General features: G+C 36.6%; 1 protein-coding gene across 3 annotated transcripts; it reads right to left on the bottom strand.

Annotated features, from left to right (window-relative positions):
* Window positions 1-20,284: 20,284 nt before the first annotated feature.
* Window positions 20,285-23,212, bottom strand: LOC142542969 (actin-2-like). 3 transcript variants are annotated; one of them, XM_075649915.1, is made up of 5 exons: window positions 22,975-22,997; window positions 21,914-21,983; window positions 21,432-21,825; window positions 20,703-21,316; window positions 20,285-20,614 (listed from the first exon to the last, which is right to left on the bottom strand). In XM_075649915.1, exons 2-5 carry the CDS (start codon window positions 21,971-21,973, stop codon window positions 20,549-20,551), a joined length of 1,134 nt encoding a protein of 377 aa, XP_075506030.1. In that variant the 5' UTR covers window positions 21,974-21,983; window positions 22,975-22,997; the 3' UTR covers window positions 20,285-20,548. The 3 variants fall into 3 exon arrangements, with proteins under 3 accessions (XP_075506030.1, XP_075506040.1, XP_075506022.1); XM_075649925.1 differs by lacking the exon at window positions 22,975-22,997 and adding an exon at window positions 22,227-22,248; XM_075649907.1 differs by lacking the exon at window positions 22,975-22,997 and adding an exon at window positions 23,029-23,212 and having other exon boundaries at window positions 20,291-20,614.
* Between the last annotated feature and the right edge of the window lie 603 nt (window positions 23,213-23,815).

Below are 23,815 nucleotides of genomic sequence, written 5' to 3'. Positions count from 1 at the left end.
ATTAATATCAATGGCAAGACACAACTAACCGCATTTGATGCAAAAGCTGATAATGGTGTCTTCCTGGGATACTCAGTAGTAAGTAAAGCGTATCGTGTTTATAATCAAAAAACCCTCACTGTCGAAGAAACCTTACATATTTTATTTGATGAATCATCCATATGTCATGACAATAGTGGTAGCAGCATTCATGATTTGATCAATAAACTTGATGCTACTAACCTTGAAGATAGTAGTGATGATAATATAGATTTGAGAAAAACAGGTGAACACATCTTGGAGCAAGATCCAACCGTTCAAGAACAAACTAAACAGATGAATGAACCAGAGGACAACTATCAAACGCAGAGTATACAAATAGAAAAGGGGATTCTGGAGCAAGAAGATGATAACATTCAACCAACCGAGTCAAATCCATATGGATCATGTCTCCGGTGGTAAAAGGATCATCCACTCGAGCTGGTCATCGGTAACCCTACTGCTCCTCTCAGAACTAGAAGTCAAATGATCAATGAATTTATGCATGCTGTGTTTGTTTCCCAGATAGAACCTAAAAAGGTTGATGATGCATTGCTCGACACAAGTTGGATAGAGGCTATGCATGAGGAACTTAATAAGTTTGAAAGAAGTAGAGTTTGGCATCTAGTTTCTCGGCCTGACAATACTCATGTTATTGGCACTAGATGGGTATTTAGAAAAAAATTTGATGAAAACGGTTCAATTATAAGAAACAAAGCTAGACTATTAGCTCAAGGCTATAGACAAAAGGAAGGAATAGACTTTGATGAATCTTTTTCCCCTGTAGCCAGGATAGAATCAATTAGAATATTTCTGGCTTTTGCAGCATTTAAGGATTTCAAAGTGTATCAAATGGATGTTAAATCTTCATTCTTGAATGGATTGTTAAATGAGGAAGTTTATGTAGAGCAACCACCTGGTTTTGTTAATCAGATTCATCCTGATTATGTTTACAAACTAGACAAAGCATTGTATGGATTAAAGCAAGTCCTGAGAGCATGGTATGACACATTAACTAAATTCTTGCTTGAGCATGGCTTCTCAATTGGAACGATTGATAAAACCCTGTTTAAATATTCAAAAAATGATCACTCACTTTTTGTACAAATATATGTGGACGATATTATTTTCGGATCAACTAATCCTAAATTATGTGAGAGATTCTCTAAAATGATGCAGGAGCAATTTGAAATGAGCATGATGGACGAATTAAATTACTTTTTAGGACTGCAAGTCAAGCAGTCAGAAAATGGTATATTTATCAATCAAGACAAATATACTCGAGACATGCTAAAGAAATTTGGTAAGGAAAATTGCTCTAAAGCTACTACCCCGATGAGTTCATCAATCAAATTGGACAAAGATGAATGAGGAATCTTAGTGGATAAAAAAATGTATAGAGGGTTAATTGGTTCCTTACTATATTTGACTGCAAGTCAACCAAGCATTATGTTTGTTGTATGTTTGTGTGCACGGTTTCAAGCTAAACCTATGCAATCTCATTTTATTGCTGCAAAAAACGCATACTCAAATATCTTAAAGGTACTACTAATGTGGGTCTTTGGTATCTCAAAGATTCAAGTTTTAATCTTGTAGGTTATTCAGAATCAGACTATCCCGGATGCAAAATTGATCGAAAAACCACAAGCAGTTCATGTCAGTTTTTGGGTGATAGACTACTATCATGGGCTAGCAAGAAACAGACGTCTATTGCTACATAAACCACTGAAGCTGAATACTTGGCGGCTGGGAGCTGTTGTGCTCAGATGCTATGGATACAACAACAGCTGAGAGACTATGGAATTCAAGCTACTGAATCTCCTATCTTCTGCGACAACACCAGTGCAATAGCAATCACATATAACACCATCATGCAATCCTCGGACAAAAGACATTGACATCAGACACCATTTCATCCGAGAACCTGTCATGAAGAAAGAGATTCGGCTTGAATATGTTCATACCGATCAACAAGCAGCTGTTATATTCACGAAACCATTACCAGAGGCTAAGTTTTCACATTTCCAAAATATGCTTGGTTTAATTGATTTATCTTGATATGATTATTTTTGTGTGTCCAGTTTGTTATGCAGAAAATGAAAGAGATAGATAAAAAAAAGGGACAACCAGCAATATATAAAAAGGAAATTTCATTAATAAAGACGGGAGCTTACAACAGCAATTTCCTTTTTAACCGCCCTCCTCCAGAAGGCCAACCAGGTGGTCAGCCCCCCGCTGGAGATGCGCAAAAAGTCCTCTGAGATGGAAATCCATCTCAGAGTCATCTGCTCCTTCAGGAGCATGAGGAGATAGACACCTTCCTCAGAGAAGGCGTCCGCAGCATCAGCAACGCGAAGGCGTCGCTGATATTTCTTCAAAGTTGACACCCCTTTGGGGGTAGCAACTAGTCCCTCCCCGTGGGAAGACTGAAGTTCCTGGACTTTCGTCCAGGTTGACAACATCTTCTCCATGACGGTGTCCTCTATAGCAGCTTTCCGGACCTCAACGATGGACTTCTCGAAAGTCTCAGCTAGATCCGGATGGCTTGAACTGCTTCCCTTATCCATCTTGCTTTACATGTGTTATGTTTCGAGTGATTGTGTAACTAACCCTTCTACTTAAATTTATAGATAAGAACCATCTGAAAAGTCTCTATCTTTATGCTTGACACGAGGATATGAAGAGTTCTCTCTCAAGCTACCGCCGGTTCATCTCCCAAGAATATTTTTTATGCACATGTTTAGGAGGAATATCGGTTAAGTCAATAATTTAATAGACATCTCAACCGCTTCTTCTAATCATATTATTCATTCGGTTTAGTTTTTGGGGGACACGATATCTCCATGTCATTTCGTAAAAATTACTCAAACTCTTCGTCTGCCCTGCTTGACATGACGGTTATCTCTTCGAAATTTGAAATCAATCATTTTACTGCCGTCCAAAAATTTTCAAAATTATTTAAATCCCTCCACTGACAGTCCTCCACGTGGACTGATTTGTGACTCTCTAAGTCGGAAATACACATTCAAAATTTACTTCATTTTACCTTACCAGTGCTACTTTCATACGAAATTGCGTGTAAGCTCATCTTGCACGGTGTTTACGTCGATCTCTCTCCTTCAATCAAGATAATGGCCGCCTCAATTGCTCACAATACAGTTGCTGTCAACTTCGCATTCGTACTTTCTATGACAAACAAGCCGATGCAAGCAATGTTTAGCATGCTCGAATCCTCTGGAATTCGCATCTTTCTAGGATGCAGTAACAAATACTCCGAGACTCTATTGAAGGAATTCTTCGACTCTGGATACATGAAGAACGGAGAAATTGAATGTGCTGTTCAAGGAAAACATCTTCAATTAACCCAGAAGATGTTTGTTGATTTGTTCCAACTACCTGCTACTGGAATTAATGATTTCTCCACACTTCCAGAGGGTAATATTGAACTTTGGAGAAGCAATTTTTCCATCACCGAGTCTCCGATTTCTTCTCCAACATGTCATGAACACGATCTAAAGATCGAATTCAGGTTGTTGGCAGATATTGTGGCAAAAGGAGTTCTTGCCAAAGCTGGTGCATATGACAAAATAACTCTGGAAAAATTTCTTGTCATGGCCACCATTTCATCAAATCTGCAGATCAACTGGTCAGATGTTCTGTTCAAGACACTTGTAGCTATGATAAAGAAAGAGAACCAATATTAAGGGTTTGCGGTTCAAATTTGCCACATGCTGATTAATGCAGGAGTTCAACCGGTAGATATGACTGAAGTTGGAAAGAACAAGTTTTTCAATTGGCCAACGGTTGAAAACTTTATCAAGAAGAATCGACCAACTGATGAGGAGATAGTCTCGATCAAAACAGAGACCGGGGTAGAATTTGTGAAACAAAAGAAGAAAAAGAAGACGGTTTCAACTCCCAAAGAAACCAAGAGGAAGATGATCCTAAAATCTAGTTCCGATGATGAATCCAAGGACGAAATTCCAGTCTCTCAAGTTTTCAAGAAGAAACGGTCCGAAAAACCAAAAACAACGAAGATCAAACTGATTAAACATATCTCTGCACCACTGATTCCTGCCCCAACCCCCACAATTTCAGCCATGATGCTCAAAGGAATTCAAATTACTGCAACAGAAATTGAGACCTCTTACTCAGGAGTTCCTATTATTCTCTCAACAAACAAGGGCAAACAAGCCATGATTGAAAATCCACCAAAAACCAATTCGGTGCATACAGCCATTATCCTTACCACCGAACGTGTCAATGAGGCTGTTCAGAGGAAGATGGAAATGTTTGATCAATGGGTCCAATTTCGAACCGTCGTAACCTTTGACTCATTGATTCAAACTAGTAAGATCAAATCAGCTGCCAAGCTTGAACGGTTCATCTTGGAATGGACAGAAACATCTGATTTTCAAACCTCTTTACGTCGTCGAGACTTTGTGGAACTTCAGATGAAATAAAGTACTCTCCGAGCCCTCATTCAATTGAGAAGGAACAACTTTGATCCCACCTGCCCTACTGCAAAGGATGACTCAACAGTTATCTCTCAACTTGAGATGGATGCCTCATAGCTTGCTATGAATGTTGCTCTAATGCGACAGGATCTTCACCTTCCAGCAGTTGCATAACAGAGTAAGCTTGACTCTACATTGAAACTACATGAAGACCCGAGTCCTGAAAAGCTCAAAGACAAATCCACAACTCAAGATCATTCATCTACATCATCTGGTACGTTCACTAAGCCTTCATCACTATCAACACTGCTCTCTAATGCATAATGAAGAAAACAATATTCCCCCAACTGAGATACTCATGCCAGAGAATAATACCATTACCGAACAACCTTGCCCTCAGGATGTCTCAGATTATCTGCCTGCTTCTCACGTGATCTGTGAGATCGAAATACCAAATCAGCAAATCCATGTCAGCATCTCTGAAGATCAGCCTCTGTCTGTCAAAGAGGCTGTGCAGTTTTTATCTGATTTTGATAACAACACAACCTACGAGGAACAAACCTCGTCTCCGAGAACCCTCCCTGTTACAGACCTTCCTCTAGTTACTCTCCAAGAACCATCAATTTCATCTTCCAAAGAATCTTCAGAATGATGAGGTCAATATATCATGCATACATACAGATTGTCCTACATCTGTAGCTTTAGATGCTAAGGTTGACACCAGCAAGTCATCCTCTACCTCTCCTGCTGATATTGACAAAATTATTGAAGACATAACCGCGGAACTCGTCGAGCCTCAGCCTTCAAAATTTGTTGGAAAAGCATCATCCTCTCAACTGGCCTCTTTCAAAGCCCGATTACGTGATGATCAGGATGCCTCTGACAAGGAAGATCGATCAGAAGAAGATTGCCAACAAAAGATTCTATCAAAATTTGTCAATTTAGACCATTCAATTCTTGCTCTAAACCGCAAACATTTTGATCTCAAGGATGCTTTTCAAATGATGAAGTCAGGTGTTTGTAAAGAATTTTTCGCCATGAATGCCAGCATCTCCCTACAACAAAAAAAAGCATAATTCCGCACATATAAACATGTGTCTTAAGCTCTCAAGCCAAATGAATTGTCTGCAAGAACATGTCGACCAACGTATGTGTAACGTCCTGAAAAATTTGAAGGTCCACGTAAACCACATGCATGCAAGTTATTAAATTTCTTTGGTATTTTATTAATTTGTTTTAAAACATTAAATGCATGTTTATTTCATAAATTATGTGTTTAATTATTTTTATGCATTAATTCATGCATGATAGAATTTATTTCACAAAATTTTAAAGATTTATGCATTAAAGATTTTTAAGTTTCATTTCGTGTTCGAACGAGTAACGGAGACCGGAAAATTTTCAGGAAAATTATTTTATTACACGATTAATTTTTATTAATTAATATAAGATGTTTTAATGGTATTTTTAAATAATTGAGATTTATTGGGTATTTTTACCCCTATGATTTTAATTTTTAACGGTGCGCAAATTTTATCGAATCGGAGGACTTTTTGAGAGTTCGGCTAATATTTTCAAAAACTTTTCAACACGAAATATTTTTCGCGAGTATGTTTGTATTTAATGGGCCTAATTTTAAGCTTATTGGACTTAAAATTATTTTTAAACTCTTAATTAGCAATTTAGGACCCATTAGGTATTTGTTTATTATTTAATTAAGCACTAAACATCATTTAAACTAAACCTACCCCTACACCAATAATTGAATCAGCCGACACTCATCCCTCCTATTCAGAATTCTTTCGGTTTCAGCAAGGAGTTTCTCAAGGTGCTTGGTTTTCACTCGTTCTTGCATCAAACAATTCCCCGGAGCGTTCGATCTTTGTTATTCTTGCGTGAAACATCTTCAGGCACGCATTGTATCATTATTTCTGCATCATTCACGTCTTTATATGCTGTCATGTGTGTATTATTTATGCTTGGCTCGGTATTTTCATGACAAATTCTCATGGCTTTGGTTTTCATGATTTAAGTTTGCATCTTCTTGGCATCTCACGTTTTCTTCTACTGTTTGTGCAAGGAGACTGTCAAAGGGTGAGTTTGAGGTATGTTATCACCGAAAAGGAGAGGAGTGTAGGCTGGAAACAAGACCACACCGCGTCGAGTAAGGGTGGTCCATGGTTCTTGATTATTAGATCGAAAGTGGGTAGATCGGTGAAGTGGAAAGGACCAGCGTTGCTTGGGCCATACCAAGCCATGGACCAGACCCCGAGGGGTCTGAACCACGGTCTGGAAAGGCTCGGCTAGCGTTGGGACGAGCCACAAAGCCGTTCGAGTTCGGGGAAAGAAGTTGGTCGTGTAGGATGCATGAGGTGATTACCGATCGGGTGAGCTGTTCTTCGTGCCTGGGGGTGTAGCCGTGGTTCCTTTGGGTCCAGAGGAATCCTAGGATGGTATAGGGGAAGCCGAGTCATGGCTGGTTCATCGGGTCTAGGCTAGGAACGAAATAAAATGAGGGTTAGTGTACTAGGTAGAGGCGTGCAGATTCTGAAATTTCCAGCAGCATACCAGCAAGGATTTTAAGGTTATAAGGGGTTCGAATTGGGTGGATTCAGGTCTGGTATGGTGTTGTTAAGTCATGTTTTAAGTTTGGTAAAATTCGGTTAAGTTTCGAGTCGATTCGGGTTAAAATCGGGACCCCGGTGCAAGTTTTAAAACGAATGGATTAAGTTATGAAATGAACTTGATATTACATCTAGGAATGATTATAAATATGTTTTGGGATGTTTTAAGGAGTTTGGTAAGTTTCGGATCAAAATAATGAGTTTTGGTTTTATCCGGGATTTAATCGCCGCACGAAACGTTAATTAAAGAATTAATTGAAACGCATAGATTTAAGCTTAATAAAATTATGGAAAATTATATTTAAGCTCAAATAATTATTAGAAGTCTAAGTTTTTAATTTGGGAATTTTATGCTAAGGTTTGGTTTAATTCGGGATTAAAACGCATTAAAAGATTATATTTAAAGATAAATTTAAAAGTCATAGATTTAAGTCAAATAAAAATATGAAAAAGTTCTTGTAAGCTTAAATAATTATTTGGGACGTGTTAGAGTCAATGAAATTAAAAAAATTTCAAAGAAGTGAAATTTTACGTCTATGGGCAAAATGGTAATTTTTGGGTTTCCAGAGGCAAAATGGTCGTTTTGCATCTGAGGTTAGATGTTGGTCCTGGCAGCGTCCTGAGCACAAATTTATGATATTTTAAATGTTCATGCATCATGATCATGATTTTAAGATTTTATGAAGATATACGTCGCATGCTTGGATTTAATAAAAATTGCATTTATTCAAGATTTTTATAAGTGATGAAAATTATAATGTTTTGAATGATGGGAATTAGTTGTGGCTATCGAAGTATATGTAAATGGTTAAGACGTATATGTAAATGCTGATGATGAGGCCCAGGCACAGTGGATGTGTGATCCTGTCACTAGTGTCCGACAGCCGCCGGGTACCGCGGTTCTATGTATGATGGATCCATCGTAAATGATGAATGATGTACGATAGTCACCTCTAATGAACTGAATTCACAAATGATAAATGATGAACGATAAAGGATGAATGATAAAGGATGAATGATAGATGATGAACGATAAAGGATGAATGATGAACGATAAATGATGAATGATGAATGATGAATGATGATTAACGCGATGAGCTGTTTTGACACGTTATGATTTTACACGACATGTTTATGTTCATATTTTAAAGTTCATGAAAGATATGTTGGCATTATGATTTTACACAACACGTTTACTTATATGATGACATGACATGTTTTAATAGGATATGATTTTACACAACATGTTTACGTTATGCTTTTAAGTTCATGAAAGATATGTTGAGTATGATATTTTTTACTGTTGTGTGCTATGTATATGTACTTGTTATTCCTGATATAGGCGTGTTGAGTCTTTAGACTCACTAGGCGTGTGTGATATAGGTGAGCTAAATGCTGAGGAGACTGGAGGTGACGAACTCTGAGTAGGCAGACTTGGTGGGGTGACACGACCCGAGGACCACATTTTTTCCGCATTACGATTTATGAGATTGAGAGGAGATGAATATTTTCATACGTTGATGATTTTAAGATTTTTATTATTTTATGTTTTCGTATGATTGTGGATGAGTTCGGTTAATTTAAACTGAACTATTTTTACGGTAAGATAATTACGATTATTTTAAATGTTATTTTTAAATGGGAGCTTTATAAAAAAAAAATTTCCGCACTTTTAAAAATGAGCGTGACGTTTCATTATGAATGCCCAAGGAGCTCCACTCATGGAAATTATGGACTTTCTTATTTATGGTGATGTCAAAAAGGGGGAAAGAGAGAGACAAAGGGCGATTCAAGAAGCAAGATTATCTGTAATGAATGAATTAAGAGAAAAGGAAGAAAGGGCCAAAGAAGAACAAATTTCAGGTCAACAGAAACATTAATTGTTGTATCCATTTAGTTAGTTATTTTGTTTTAAATTGTAATTTCATTTAGAGGCCTGTATTTCGTATTCGTAATTTTTGCGGAATTATTTAAAATTTTTTCTCTTTAAATAAATAACTTGTATCATTCATAAAATAAACTGATAAATAGGTTTAACTTTAAAATAACAGCGGAAATAAACATTGTGTTCAAAACCAAAACTTAAAAATAATTCAACATGTTAAAACTGAGTTTGAACATAAAAAGTAAATGATGAAATATGAGGTCCTCGGGTTTCCACTACTGCTGACCCAAGCTAGCTCACTGATCCCCGCCCTCGGTTTCGATCTCATCTGTACCTACAACAATTAAGTCTAGTGAGTTTAAAGACTCAACATGCATATATCGTGAATAGCAAATAAATATATCATAAAATCGCATGCAACATAAAAATATCGTATCGTAAAGCGTAAGGTGAAAATCGTGTCATGACTAATTATAAATACGTGCATATCTGAAAATCGTACGTAAAAGATTTGCTCGATAGAGCCCTGTCATAAAATATCATAATGAGATTTTTCTGGTAGAGATTATGTTTCAACGCAAGTGGCCCATAACATAACATGAGCGTCTGATCAGACTAAACCACAGTATACTGGGCGGTAGAGATCACCACAGCCCTTGGACTGGATGTTCGTACCCATACAAAACCGGTCGTAAGTCACCGGGTAGAGAGATCCCATAAGCGTGAGGTGGCCACAAGACATATCACATATATCTCAAAATAAACATTTTCTATTTTATGCACGTAATATAATTATAACTCTGTTTTATCGGATGAGTTGGATCGTTCCCTAGGCTTGCTGCAACCAAATTCTAATATGAGACACATGCAAATATTCTCAACTTGACAAAAACTTCATATCCGAACCAAAAACGAGACAACCGAGACCAACAATCTAATTTCCAACCATGACTCCGTACCAACTCGAACCAACATCGAACCTGTAACGTCCCGAAAAATTTAAAGGTCCACGCGAACCACATGCATTACGATTTATTAAATTCTCTTGTATTTTAATTAATTAGTTTTAATTGCATTAAATTAATTATGTAGTGCATATTGATATGTTTAAATTATATTTTTCTACATGGTTGCATTAAAATGTATTTTTAAAGGATATTCGAGTTGCGATCGGAAACAGAGACCGATGGCTAAAAAAATAGAAAATATTTTTATGGAATAATTGTTTTAAAATTATTTAAAATATGGGTGATGCTTTTTCTTATTTTTTTAAAATAAGGGGTTTTGAGATGGATTTATACGCCGGGACGTAATTTTTATCGGTGTTGTTTTTTCAACAAAAATACGAACGTTTTGGCAACCCGGCTAATAAATTCACAAAGTTTATTAATCAAAATTATTTTTAATAATTTAATTAAGCAGTAATAGGCCTAAATTATCTACTTAGTGGGCTTAAGCCTTATTAGCAACTTAATTAAGTATTTAAAGTTATAAACCCCACCCTAAACCCATAAAATCCCACACCCCACAAATCTTCAAACTCTTTTCTATCCCTTCAAGTCATGGCACACACCTCCAATTCAAGAAAAAGTTTGGGAAAACAACAAAGAAAGCATCGATAATTGCTAGGAAAATTCAAGCCGTCGTTTCCTCGTCGTCGTTCCTCAATCGTCAATGAAAAATCGTGCGTTTAAAACGCAAAGGCACGCCATAATTCTCCTTTTACTCATCTATCACACCATAGTATTTATTTTATTATGTTTTGCATGAAAAACAAGTAAAACTTTCAAATAAATTCGTTTGTGCATCAAAGGTGAATTTTCAAAGCATGTTGTTGATCCAAAAATCATGAAATTCTTGTACCTAAGGGGCTGCCATGATTAGGAAGTAATATGAGATTGTTTTACACAAGTTTAAGAGGCTAGAAGCACGCACAATCACGCTGCAATATAAACAATACAAGCTGAAACCGTAGGATACAAGGAAAGATAAAGGGCCGTGAGTTTTTGCAAAGGTGTGTGTTTGTTCAAGGGACTCGTTCTTATGCATGGGGCGTAGGGGTGCAACCAGGTCTCGAGGAGGGCTCGTGCTAGACGTGGGTCAGGGTCAGGAAGGGTCCTAGCATGCCTAGGACCCCTGGAGCGCAGCTTTGGAGGAGTCCCATGCAGTAGGGACTCCTCGCACGTGCAGGTAAGGGGCAGTCAAGGGGAGGGGCGCTCTGCAGCAGGGCTAAGGGCGAGTTTGGTTGTTCATCAGGGTCCTAGAATGATGGAAAGGGGTCGGGCTAGGGGTTTGAGTGATGGGCTCGCTGGTGGCTCGAAGAAAGGAGGGAAACCGTGAGGGATCAAAGTGGACGCGAGGCTGCTGTCCTGTGCAGATGGGTTGGTGCTAGCGTCTAGGGCTTGGGGACGTGGGCTAGGTTAGGTCCTTAGGGTCCTAAGAGGGTGCAAGATGGTCTGGGCAGGGGCTGGTGCGGTTTGGGAGGCTACTGGCTCGAGGGAAACTTGGATGCGTGAGGAGACCACCTGCGCGTAAGCTGCTGCTGGCATGAGGGTGGTTCGCTACTTGATTCCAGGACATGGGTTGGTCTGGGCTTGGTCTAGACGTGGGCTAGGGAAGGTTAGGGTCATGAGGGGTCAAGTGGTTAAGGGTTGGAGGTGTCCTAGTTGGCTAGGAGTCCTAAGATAGGCTAGAAGGCACTCACACACACATGTACAGATTTTGGGTCAAGTTTCAGGAAGGTTTTGAGCGGGCTAGGGCTTGTCTTACTGGGCTGGGCGTGCACAGTAGGATCCCTAGGTGGGTTGGCTAAGTTTTGGCTCAAGGTGGCTCGGGCGTGGCTCGAGTAAATTAGGAGATGGCTCGGTGTAATCGATAAGGTGTCAAAACGAGAAATTAAAAGGTTAAAATTGAATCCATGGGTCCACGGGGGTGGCTCATGACTTGGAAGGGTAGAATAAAACATAAAAAGGCTATGTGTAAAATTTGGGATCAAAATAACGAGTTTTGGTTTTATTCGAAATTTAATCGCCGCACGAAACGCTAATTAACGAGTTGATTGAAATGCCTAGTTTTATGCTTCATAAAATTATGAAAAATTAGGTTTAAGCTTAAATAATTATTATAAGGTCTAAGTTTTTAATTTGAGAATTTTATATTAAGGTTTGGTTTAATTCGGGATTAAAACGCATTAATATGTCACATTTAAAGATTAAATTAAATGTACTCGATTTAAGCTAAATAAAAATATGGAAAAATTCATGTAGGCTTGAATAATTATTTGGGACATGTTAGAGTCAAGAAATCAAGAAAAAAAGTCGAAAACGTAAAATGTCGAGTCCAGGGGTAAAACGGTCTTTTTACACCGGGAAATTAGTAAAGGTCATGGCAGTGCCCTAAATGCTGTTTTATGATATTATGATTATTTTTAAATGTTTATGATGTATCCATGATTAAATTATGATTTTTAAATGTCTAAGGGATTTTTATGATTTAAGGAAGACATTTAAAAGACATGTTGCATGCTTGGTTTCGAAAACAAAATGTTATGTTATGCATTATTTTTATAAAATGATGTGAATGAAAAATGTTGAAGGAAGTGAAGTGATTGTGACTAATTCGTTGATAATGACGACGTCGTGAGGGTTATGGTCCTAGTGGGAGCCCGACGATCGTGTTTCCATTATTACGAATATGAGGTTATGAGGTTATGAGGTTTGAGGTAAGAATGGGAATATCGTGAGGGGAGAAGGCCCCAGAGGGAGCCCATTTATGGGAGAAGGCCCCAGAGGGAGCCCCGACGATCGTATTTCTATTCGATCATGTTAGGCCAAGGCTCACTTGACCGGTGAGAGTGTCGCTGATGTCCCCGCCGCCCAGTACTGTGGTTTTATGTAGATGGATCCATCGTCATGTCATGTCATGTCAGGAAAGTCACAATTAACGATCTGAATTCAACAAAGGAAAAAGAAAAAAAGAGGAAAATGTTCATGATTATGTTTAAGGTTTTATGTCATGTCATGTTGAGGAAAAGGAAATTCCTGTTTGCATGTTATGAAAATGTTTATGTTGAAGTTTTATGCATCATGAAAATGTTTACGAAAATGTTTATGATTATGCATCTTCATGAAAACGATATTTTAAGTACAAGTACTTTTCACCGTTATATGTTGACTGTATTACGTATTACTCGTTATCAAGATTATGGTGTGTTAAGTCTTTAGACTCACTAGGTGTGATGGATGCAGGTGGTATTGAGGGAGGACTTGATGAGTGATTTTACTGGGCTGAAGGCGCACACAACCCGAGGACCAGCGCTACATTTTCCGCATTATGCTTTATGATTAAAGATTTTTAAGATTATTTATTTATGCTTTTGAGAGATTTTTGAGAGGTTTAGTATGAGCTTTACTTTTCAAATTATTGCTTTTTAGGTTTGGTAAAATGTTTGACGATTTTATGCTTTAAAATATTTTCCTTTGGATTTTTAAATAGCAGTTGGATGGTTATTTTTAAAATGATGTCAAAATATTTTATGGTTCGGCCGATGTTAAGTGAGGTTTAAAAAAACAAAATTTCTAGTACTTTTAAAGCAATAAAAAGGGCAGGACGTTTCAGAACCATCGTTTAGTCATGATCAAAATGCACCTAACATAACGAAATAATGTTCCTAATAACTGTAATATACGAAAGTAGTGAATGGAGGCCAAAATCATAAAACGCTCTTTCGAGAGTCACTTTGGCATATTGCACCATAAATTCTCGTACGACCTCTAAACCTAACCGAATCACAAACGGCCAAAAAAATGGCCTTTCCAACTCATTGAGGTACTGTCCAGTCCAAGGCCATATGCTAAAAGCCAACCAAGAACTCGCACACCACCTCTTAACCGCGGAAAAGCTGCTGTCAAAAGCCGTGATAACAGTTGTGCTTCCCTTGCGTGGTTTGTGAAACCAGTGGCCATTGGAGCTTGAACCACCGACCAGAGTCTCTTACCAACATCTTAAGGCGTGGCCTGAATCATGGCTAAGGGCTAAAAGCCAACCACAATCCAAGCAAACACCTATGACAATCCAAAGCTTCACCCGAGCGCAAAAAAATATGTACTGTGACATATTGAATCACCTTGCTGTCTTGTATCGTTCCATTGGCCATATGATCGACCATGGCTCGATCTAGACTTGATGAAGTGTTGTATGAACCATGGCTATGGGATAGAAGCCAAACACAATCAACCCAACACCCCCAAAGCCGAAAGTTAAATCCCAAACCAGAAACAAGAAACCGAGGGGCATTTGGTTTGTTTCTTTAAAATTTCGATGGATCCGTGAACCAAGCCTTGAAAGGCTATCTTGGTCACATCCTAGACATGCTAAGGGAAGGTTCTAACCATGGTTACAGGCCCTGGGCCAACCAAGATTCGAACCCTCACCTTAGACAACCAAACTCCAAAAATCGTGACTCAAATTTGCAACTATGGGAAAGTTGTTGTCAAGCCTTCATCCTGCGTGCATGGGCTTGAACTAATGAACCAACATGACTCTTACACACTCTAGTACATTCCTAGATGCAGCCTGGAGCGCCTGGAATCGATCCAACCTCCTGAAATCACAAAAACAATCCGACCGTGAAGCTTAGAAGAAGGGCCGAGAAGGCCTGCACAGAATTTTTCTCAAAGTTGCTGTCAAAAATCGGTTTTTGCTCCTTAAATCATGAACATATAATGTTAAAATATTTATAGGACTTGATTGAATAGAAATGAACAATATATACATGCCTGGAAGTTTGTTTTGCATAAAACAAAGCAATACGACGAACACGGTGCGGCGGAGACGGAGTTGTATTTCTTTCTTGTTTTTCTGCTGTTGGTTCACGATTCTAGCAGCTCTTTTCTTCTGATATTTTCGAAGGTAAGGTGTGTAGGGGTGCTAGGTAATGAAGGTGAAGGCTACTAGAGGTGATAAATGAGTCAAGGAATGCATTAAGGTAAGGGTTACAAGTGAGGGATTTGAATGACACAAGAATTGTTTCCTTCCTTCTTGCTGCTCGAAAATTGTGAGATTGGTAGGCTAGATTAGTGGTTTGATTAGGTGCATAATGATGCTTAAATTATTAATTATAGGTGATTTAAAGGTGAGGAAATTAATATACCATGAAGGGCTATGGAAGGGTAGTTAAAAATGGAGAGTTGCAGAACATACATGAATTGATCTAAGGGGGGCCGAAATTTGCTAGCAATTGTAAGGTAAAATGTTGTTTTAAATCTTGTATTTTAAGTCCTTAAAGTTTTAAACACCCATTATGTATTTTAGTGAATTAACAAATTAAATTAGGATAACAATTTCTTGCATGGCATGACTTGGTCCTAAAATTTAATTAGTAAAATGCTATGTTAAAATTTCTTGAATATGTTAGGCCTAGATAAATTTTATCGCAATGGGTTACACCTTTTAATTTAGACTTTAATTAAATATTGGACATAAAAGAACTTATTTAATGACTTAACTCCAATCAACATAATAAGTCTTCAAATATTCTTTAACATTAAAATAAATTATTTCCTTGGCTTAAATTAAATTTAGGAATATTTTCTTATTATTAATTTTATCTCAATACTCCAACTCCAGTCCGGCCTCGCGTATTTATCCGAAAAGATAAAACTAAACTTCTGCGTTTTAAAATAAATGATCATGACTTAACAAATTTTAAAATGAATCAAACACTCCATAAATATAAAAAAATCATTTTTAATTTAAATAATGATAATTATGCATGGCTTATACGTAATCTGATTTTTCGGGTTCTACACATTTACTTAATGAAATACAATGTTTTGTTCTTACTTATCGCTTTAAATATCACTGTATTGAATAGTTTTGCCGCAGGGTTTTGTCATCACCAAAAAGGGAGAAATTGTTAAGAAATCATTATTACCCAAGAATTTTGGTGTATGACAAAATCAAGACAACACTTCACTGTTTCAGGAAACAGCTGTTTTTTCGTATATGTAACAGGTATCAGTTCAACCGCCCAGCTCAGCAACTGGAATATAGCTCAACCAGCTAAAGGACAAGAAGCAAAGAAGACTAACCGCTTGAATTTCAGACCGCCTACAAGTTCAACCATTTGGATAAAAGGAAATGTGGACTTAAATGATCTTTCTCAAAATCGGATCATTAAAGAGAGCTATTTATTGCTCAATTATCGAAAGACATTCTCTGAGGGGTTCTAAAATGAAAGTTTTAAAAGTAAAAATTTGAAAGAGTTCATTCACCCCCTCTAAATTCTTTCTCGATCCTAACATGAAGGACACAAGAAATTTACACTTTTTTATTTTTTAATTCGCGGCTAGACGAGTACTATTATTTGAATTTAGCTGGGTGGAGAATTAATCTATCGGAGACTGAAATTTTGTCAGAACCTTGTTTATTGATGAAATTTACGTAGTTTTTATTTTATATTCAAATACTGTTTATTTATAATTTTTTTCTGACTTCTTAACGATTTTTAAATTTAAGTTAAGAGTATTCTTAGTGATGAAATTTATGTAATTGTTTTTGAAAGATAAATATCTTCTTTTTTTTTCTATGTAACAAAGAAAGAAAATCTAATTTAACTCTCGTTTATTATGTTAAATATTTATTTACATTATAGATCTTGCCACTAGAGTTCTATTTTCGTCACTTATCGCTTTTGGGTTTTGACAAATTTACCTCCTCGAGTCGACAAAGGGGAACTAGGCGTGGTGTTGTGCAGGTAAGATTAATTATTGTCCCACGTAGAGGGCTGCTGCGCGGGATGCCTTTAATTTTACATCATCATACTAGCTAGGAGGTTTCTTTGACAATTACACACCTTTATATGTGTGTGCCTTTTCTTTTTGGTTGAAGTTAATTTTCCATGAAGACAATTTTTTTGTCTCCACTTTGTTCGGGAAACGTAGCTCTTCATATGTTCAAATTTAAAAACAATATATTTTCAAAAATATTTGTATACTGGTTATAAATAGAGATGTAAACAAATTGAACTGCTCGCGAGCCATTCGGAGTTATGTTCGGTAAAAAGCTCTATCGATATCGTTCGTTAAGGTTATCGCGCTGATCTCGACAATTTTATCTAACCGAATTCGAGCTTAAGGATATTCGGCTCGTAAGCTCGCGAGCTCGAACTCGACTAATTTATCTGGCCTTGAGTGTACAATAATAAATTGCATTGTCTCACATCGAATTTTGAGTTAAAGGGAAGCGATTGAAAGACTGTAAATTAGAAGTCTACCCCCTTAAATTTTAATATCTTAGTCAGTCTTTTGGCTAACAATGATCGAATAAACTCGAAAACGAGTTTGTTTAACGATCTGAAAAATGATTTTTTTTAACGACCTTGAAAACGAGTCCGCTTAACAATCTGAGATCGATCCAGCCTCGTTAAACATGATAAACGATCTTAAACGAGCCGAGCTCTAGCATAATGCTATTCAGCTCGATTCATTCACATCCCTAGTTATGAATGATAAGTATCTTACATTTTCTTCATATCTAGGGACAGTCGAAGATGAAAACTCCTATTGTTGCACATATACAACACTAGACATCTTTTTTGTGGTTCAACATTCATGCAAATATGCAATAGTATCTTTTGGTTTTTCGTATGAGACGTTATTAGATTGTCTACATTTTTTTCCTATGTTCTTAGACCCTTTTGTAAAATTGTGATGTTTTGGGATGAAAATATTAAGATCTTGAATATTAAAGAATAGAAATAAAATAAAGGAGAATATGAATATTTCTCGATTTATTGTATTTTACTAGTCAATATTATGACACCAATTGTTTTTTACAAAAATATCTGTGAACTCAAAAACGATGTATTATTAAAATTTAGTGGTATTTGCAAAGGCCTTCTTTTCAAAAGTCTAAAAACTAATAGACTAATAAATCATCTAGTATACGGAGAAAAAGTCTAAAGGAAATAGGTTTGGATTAATACTGCAATTAATAATTTTGAAATTTTCTATTGAGAATATTACATAATTGGTTAGTACTTTCAAATTACATTTGAAAATTCAAAATCTATTATTAAATTGCTCCTTGGTATTATAAATCAGATTCGAAAATTGATTATTCAAGTCTGACTATTAAATTGTTTCTTGATATAATAAGCCAGATCCTCGCATTAATTTTCAGAAATTATACCATTGGTTTGTGTTAAAAATATATATTTCCCTATGACAAGTTAGCAGCATCGAACTGTTATATTCAACCGCTTGCTATTTGCATTTCAGGCTTCTAAAAACTAATAGACTAATATAAATCATCAAGGATTCAACCGTTTGCTATTTGCATTTCAGGCTTCTAAAACTATTGGATCAAAGTCTGACAGCTCTAGACATATCATATATCAAGCCACAAAGATCATCAGTCTTCCAACCGATCCAAGGAAGTTAATACAGGACACGTGATCAAAATTTACTATCCAACCATTCTGCACCAGTCAGAACAGAGCAAAACGAAGAATTTCAAAATCAAGAAAATCAGATAAAACGCATGGCAGAGTATTCTACTTACCACTAATTTGACGACAATGTTTCCTAAAATATATTAAATCAAGCAACTTTTCAGATGCAACAGAGACTAAAGATAGAAAAATCAATGAGACATTAAATGGCATGTAGTGACGAATATACGATGCTATGAGAAATAATGTCATTCTGTCATATACAAGTACAAATGATCGACAAAAAGCCATTTCCGACCGTTGAGGTTTTTAATGAAAAAAATATGCAGATTCACGAATGGAAGAACCACTAAAACTCTGCGCATTACAATCTCTATTCCAATGATTTATAATTAGTTCAATTATCTTACGTTGAGAAACAAACCTAATGGTACATATTGTATATTTAAGAACTTTAGCTGTACAGCTTACATGAGTATACATATAAAATAAATACCGTTATTAGATAAAACCGTAAAATAACATTAAAATAAATATTGTTTTTACATAAAAATCAATAAAACTCAAACAATAAATTGACTCATCGAATACCTACTTTAAAATAATACTATCAAGCCAAGCGAATGCAGCACATAAAAAAATAGGTGTAGCCACGGTCCTCTAATTTAATAATTACAAGTGTTATTACGTGTTTATACGGTTGATTTTTTTTTAGTTTCATTAATTCTTTTTATTAATTTGTCGGTGGTTTTTATTTTGAGATGTGTTGTAGAACAATAATTTTCTAAATCAACGAGGAAAACGATGGGGAAAACAATAAATATCTAATATCAAGATGATTTGGTACTAAGAAGACACTAAATATATTTTCCAAATCAAGACTGTTGTTTAACAAGATGTTGATAAATACTCGAATCAATTCTCTAATAAAAACTCGATATTAATGCGAGCTTCATGGTTTCACAGAGTCGAGTCGAGCAACGTATTACTTGAGCCCAACTCGATTTAAATTTTGTCTGTTCGAACTTGAACTCGATGTATATATATATATATATAACTTGGTCAAATCAAGCTCGAGTCGAGTTTGACTGAACCTCTTCCGAGTAGCTTAACTCACTTGCACCCATAATGAGCTTTTTCTATGCTATATATATAAGAGAACTATATAGTATGGATAAAGCTAGATTTATGGATTCTCGGTACATGGGTGTGTGTCGTATAGCCCAGTCGATCTAGGGAGTCCTGGAAGAGTTCAAAAATCACAGGAAATAGTTGTTCTTGATTTACTATTAAAATTTCAAAGAATCCATGCATGCTAATTTGATCTATACAGCTTATATTGTTGAGAGAACTGGTTGCCATTCGATATTTGTTCTCTCATCACGGACAACTGTTGTTCTCCATTAATCATCCTGGCCAATAACTGTACCAATTTGTAACTCATGGATTAAATCCGATGCATAATTTGACTTTCATACCAATAGTAAAATTTAACACTTCCTAAATTTATCAAATGACATAGTTGATGATAATGGTACAATTCAAATTTTTTGATATGTACAAAAATATAATCATCATATTTCAATCGTTCTCAAAACTTAGATAATTATCGCTGAAAGAACAAGCAGAAAACCCCGAAGAATAACCAGATTTATAATAGGGTACAGAGTGCTTCAAGATGTGTGTGGCTAAAGTTACTCTTTTGTGCCACAATTTGTTAGAGGAGCATGCACAAGGCCCTTGTTATGCTCAAAAGATGTATGTTTTTGGAAGCATGTATATGCTCAAAATGTAGAAATGAATTTTCTTACATTTTTTTCATACATGACTGACTATTTATAAGCATAATCGAATTTGCAATCTATCTCCATTTATTGAGAATTTTTTATTTTTTTTATCATATCTACCAAGATTAGCAACAAGATGGTTTCAAGTATTCTCAATCAACTGATTATTAAAGCAAAGTTTAACATGTTATGATCTCCTGACACTGTCCTCTGAAAATACCAAACACGTTGAGAGAACTGAAGCAAAGAGTTAAAAGGGCTCTTCTACCATGTGGAAGATAAAGTAAAAGTAGAGTGCACCACTGTCCTCTATACATTTTCACTCAGAAACACTTCCGATGAACGATAGCAGCACCCGATTCATCGTATTCATCTTTTGTTATCCACATCTGCATACACGTTTCAAAGAAACTATAAATACAAAGTCTTGAAAATCGACTCGAATAGAATTCGGGCAAAAAGGGATTCACAATTTACCTTTTGGAATGTGCTCAGAGAAGCAAGGATAGATCCCCCGATCCACACGCTGTATTTCCGTTCTGGAGGAGCCACCACCTTTATCTTCATACCACCGGGAGCAAGTGCATTGATTTCTTTGCTCATACGATCCGTGATGCCAGGGAACATGGTCGATCCACCGCTCAGCACGATGTTTCCGTAGAGGTCCTTCCTGATGTCAATGTCGCTCTTTATGATCGAGTCAAATGTCGTTTTGTGGATTCCGGAAGCTTCCATGCCGATAAGGGATGGCTGGAACAAGACTTCAGGGCACCGGAACCTCTCTGCACCAACTGTGATGACTTGCCCGTCTGGCAACTCATAGCTTTTCTCTAGGGCAGAGCTGTTCTTGGCATTCTCAATCTCTTGCTCGTAGTCGAGGGCAACGTAACCGAGCTTCTCTTTAATGTCACGGACGATTTCTCGTTCAGCAGCGGTGGTGAAATTGTTACCTCTTTCTCTGAGTATTGTTACAAAATGCTCAGTCAGGTCACGACCAGCGAGATCAAGACGAAGAATTGCGTGAGGAAGTGCGTAGCCCTCGTATATTGGCACAGTGTGGCTAACCCCATCACCAGAATCCATAACAATCCCTTAATACAAGAAAAGAGAGCATAAAATCATCAAACAAAGAAACGTTTTCGACTTTTTTCGCCGGAAAATGTAAATAACCCGAAGGAAATAAAAAAAAAAAACCGGAACACAAACCCGTGGTACGGCCACTAGCATAGAGAGACAGCACAGCCTGGATGCTTACATACATAGCAGGGACACTGAAGTTTTCAAACATGATTTGAGTCATTTTCTCACGGTTCGCCTTCGGGTTCAGTGGGGCCTCAGTGAGCAGTACCGGGTGGTCTTCCGGAGCAACACGAAGCTCGTTGTAGAACGTGTGGTGCCAAATCTTCTCCATGTCGTCCCAGTTGCTCACAATACCATGCTCAATTGGATATTTGATGAAAAGCATACCTCTTTTTGACTGAGCTTCGTCACCAATATAAGCATCCTTCTGTCCCATTCCAACCATCACCCCTGTGTATTTAGGCACCCCAACTATACTGGGAAACACTGTCCTCGGAGCATCATCACCAGCAAATCCTGCCTGCATCACAAATAATTATCAAAAATACAATCCGGAATCATCATCTTCCGGTTTTTCAGGACCAAGGTGTAGTGTCTGAATTACGAACCTTAACCATTCCAGTCCCATTGTCGCAGACGACTGGTTGGATATCATCAACATCAGCCATTTTTTACAACCTTGAAAAGTAAAAGATTGTGGAAGACATATGATAAGTCCTAAGATAAGAGCTCGAGAAAATGATTCAATTCACCAGAGTAAGCATATCAATATGATTAAAACATCCAGGAACATCAGTTCAATGTCAGCAAACAATGTTTCTAATTCAATGAAAATACTACTACAAACAGGATTCAATTAATAAACTAAATCGAGCATATATATATATATAATCCAAGAGAAATCAAGAAAAAAATTCATACCATATCCCAGTAAATAATAGTCCTTAGCCATACCAAAATACTGTGATAGTTTTCTAAAATACATCTTTCATACATCTCATTAATAATGCACCATATTAATTCTTAATATTTAAAATTAATAAAAATATACAGTAAACTATAAATAGATGATGGGTGTATAATAACCATCCATGCATAACGTCAGGATCAAAATCAATAAAACAATGATATCAGTCCAATCAAAACATCCAAGAAAGTTATTACAAAACACTAAAAAAATTTAAAAATCAAGAAAATATCCTAATCTAACAATCTTTCTAAATCGGTACAAAAAAAAAAAGTTTATAAAAAATCACCCTTCAAGTTCCTAATTTAATATAATTTCTAATTTTTTCACATAAAAAACTTAACTCCATGAAAAAATAATTAATAAGAAAAATAATTTATATATATGCATAATACCGAGCAATTCAATTACAATAAGATCGAAAGCAACAGAACATAACATGTTAACATCCATCGATTTACATCACAAAACTATCATCACTATGGACCCAATATTCAATAATATATATATATTTTCTTTCTCAGAACCAAAACACCTCGTGTGTGTGTGTGTGTGTGAACTGGGAGTATGTTTGCAAGAAGCAAGGTCATTTTTTTTTATCCTGTCGAATTCTCCCGACACGATCTCAGCCCTTTAAAGGCATCAAACACATCAAAAATTTCGACGAGAACTCCAGTTCCAAGACGACAAAATAGCACATACAGAGCATTCTTCCGACCCCATAATTAAACATAAGTAAGCAGCATTTCGCAGTACCAGAATACTCTTTTTGGACGAGGAAGACGAACCACGGAAGCGAAAAATCCGCCTTTAATTTCTTTGCGACTTTCTGGAAAGTTTTTACGGAGTATGGGGCGTGGGTTTTGTTTGGGCGATGATGGAGATAGCAAACTGAAATGAATCGGAGGGTAACATATTGATTTGCCATAAATGCATTCCCTTACTTTCAATTGGCCAAGTGTTCCAAAAATAATTTGAATCGGCACCTTATTCAACGGCTCGAGAGGTTGACACATCTCTAACTTGGACGAGGCATTAACATAGGGGAGAGCTGTCAGAATTTTTTTCCTTAGAAAATCATATTTTTTCACATGTGTAAACATGATAAATATTATATAGAAATGGATCGAATATTATCTCCAGTCATCGAGAATTTGTAAGTTTTTTGATTTTTTTCTGGTTGAAGTCTTCTAAGCACTACATTCTCTCAATAGATGGTTTATTTTGTTTTCTGAGGTGTGTGCTTAGGGACCTCAATTACCGCTATTTATAAACATTTCTCATATCATCGATGAGTGTATCGGGAGCCGAGAGTCAAAAGAAGAAGCGTGTACGCATCTCAATTTTCTAAAGTTGAGGCTGCGTACGCATGTTTTGTCAAAAGTTGTAGGCAATGGCCATCGCTATTTCATACACGTCTGTTCTTCTTCGGATATGTGTCACTTTTTCTTACATTCTCCCACTTGACAATCTCATTTACCATAGGAGAAATCAAAATACATGAATAATGGCGATAGGTCATCTAAAAACGAATATTATATTC

This window comes from Primulina tabacum, chromosome 1 (genome assembly GCF_025594145.1).
Source record: "Primulina tabacum isolate GXHZ01 chromosome 1, ASM2559414v2, whole genome shotgun sequence".
In the NCBI taxonomy this organism is placed as follows: Eukaryota; Viridiplantae; Streptophyta; class Magnoliopsida; order Lamiales; family Gesneriaceae; genus Primulina; species Primulina tabacum.
This window is presented reverse-complemented; position numbering and strand designations above follow the sequence as displayed.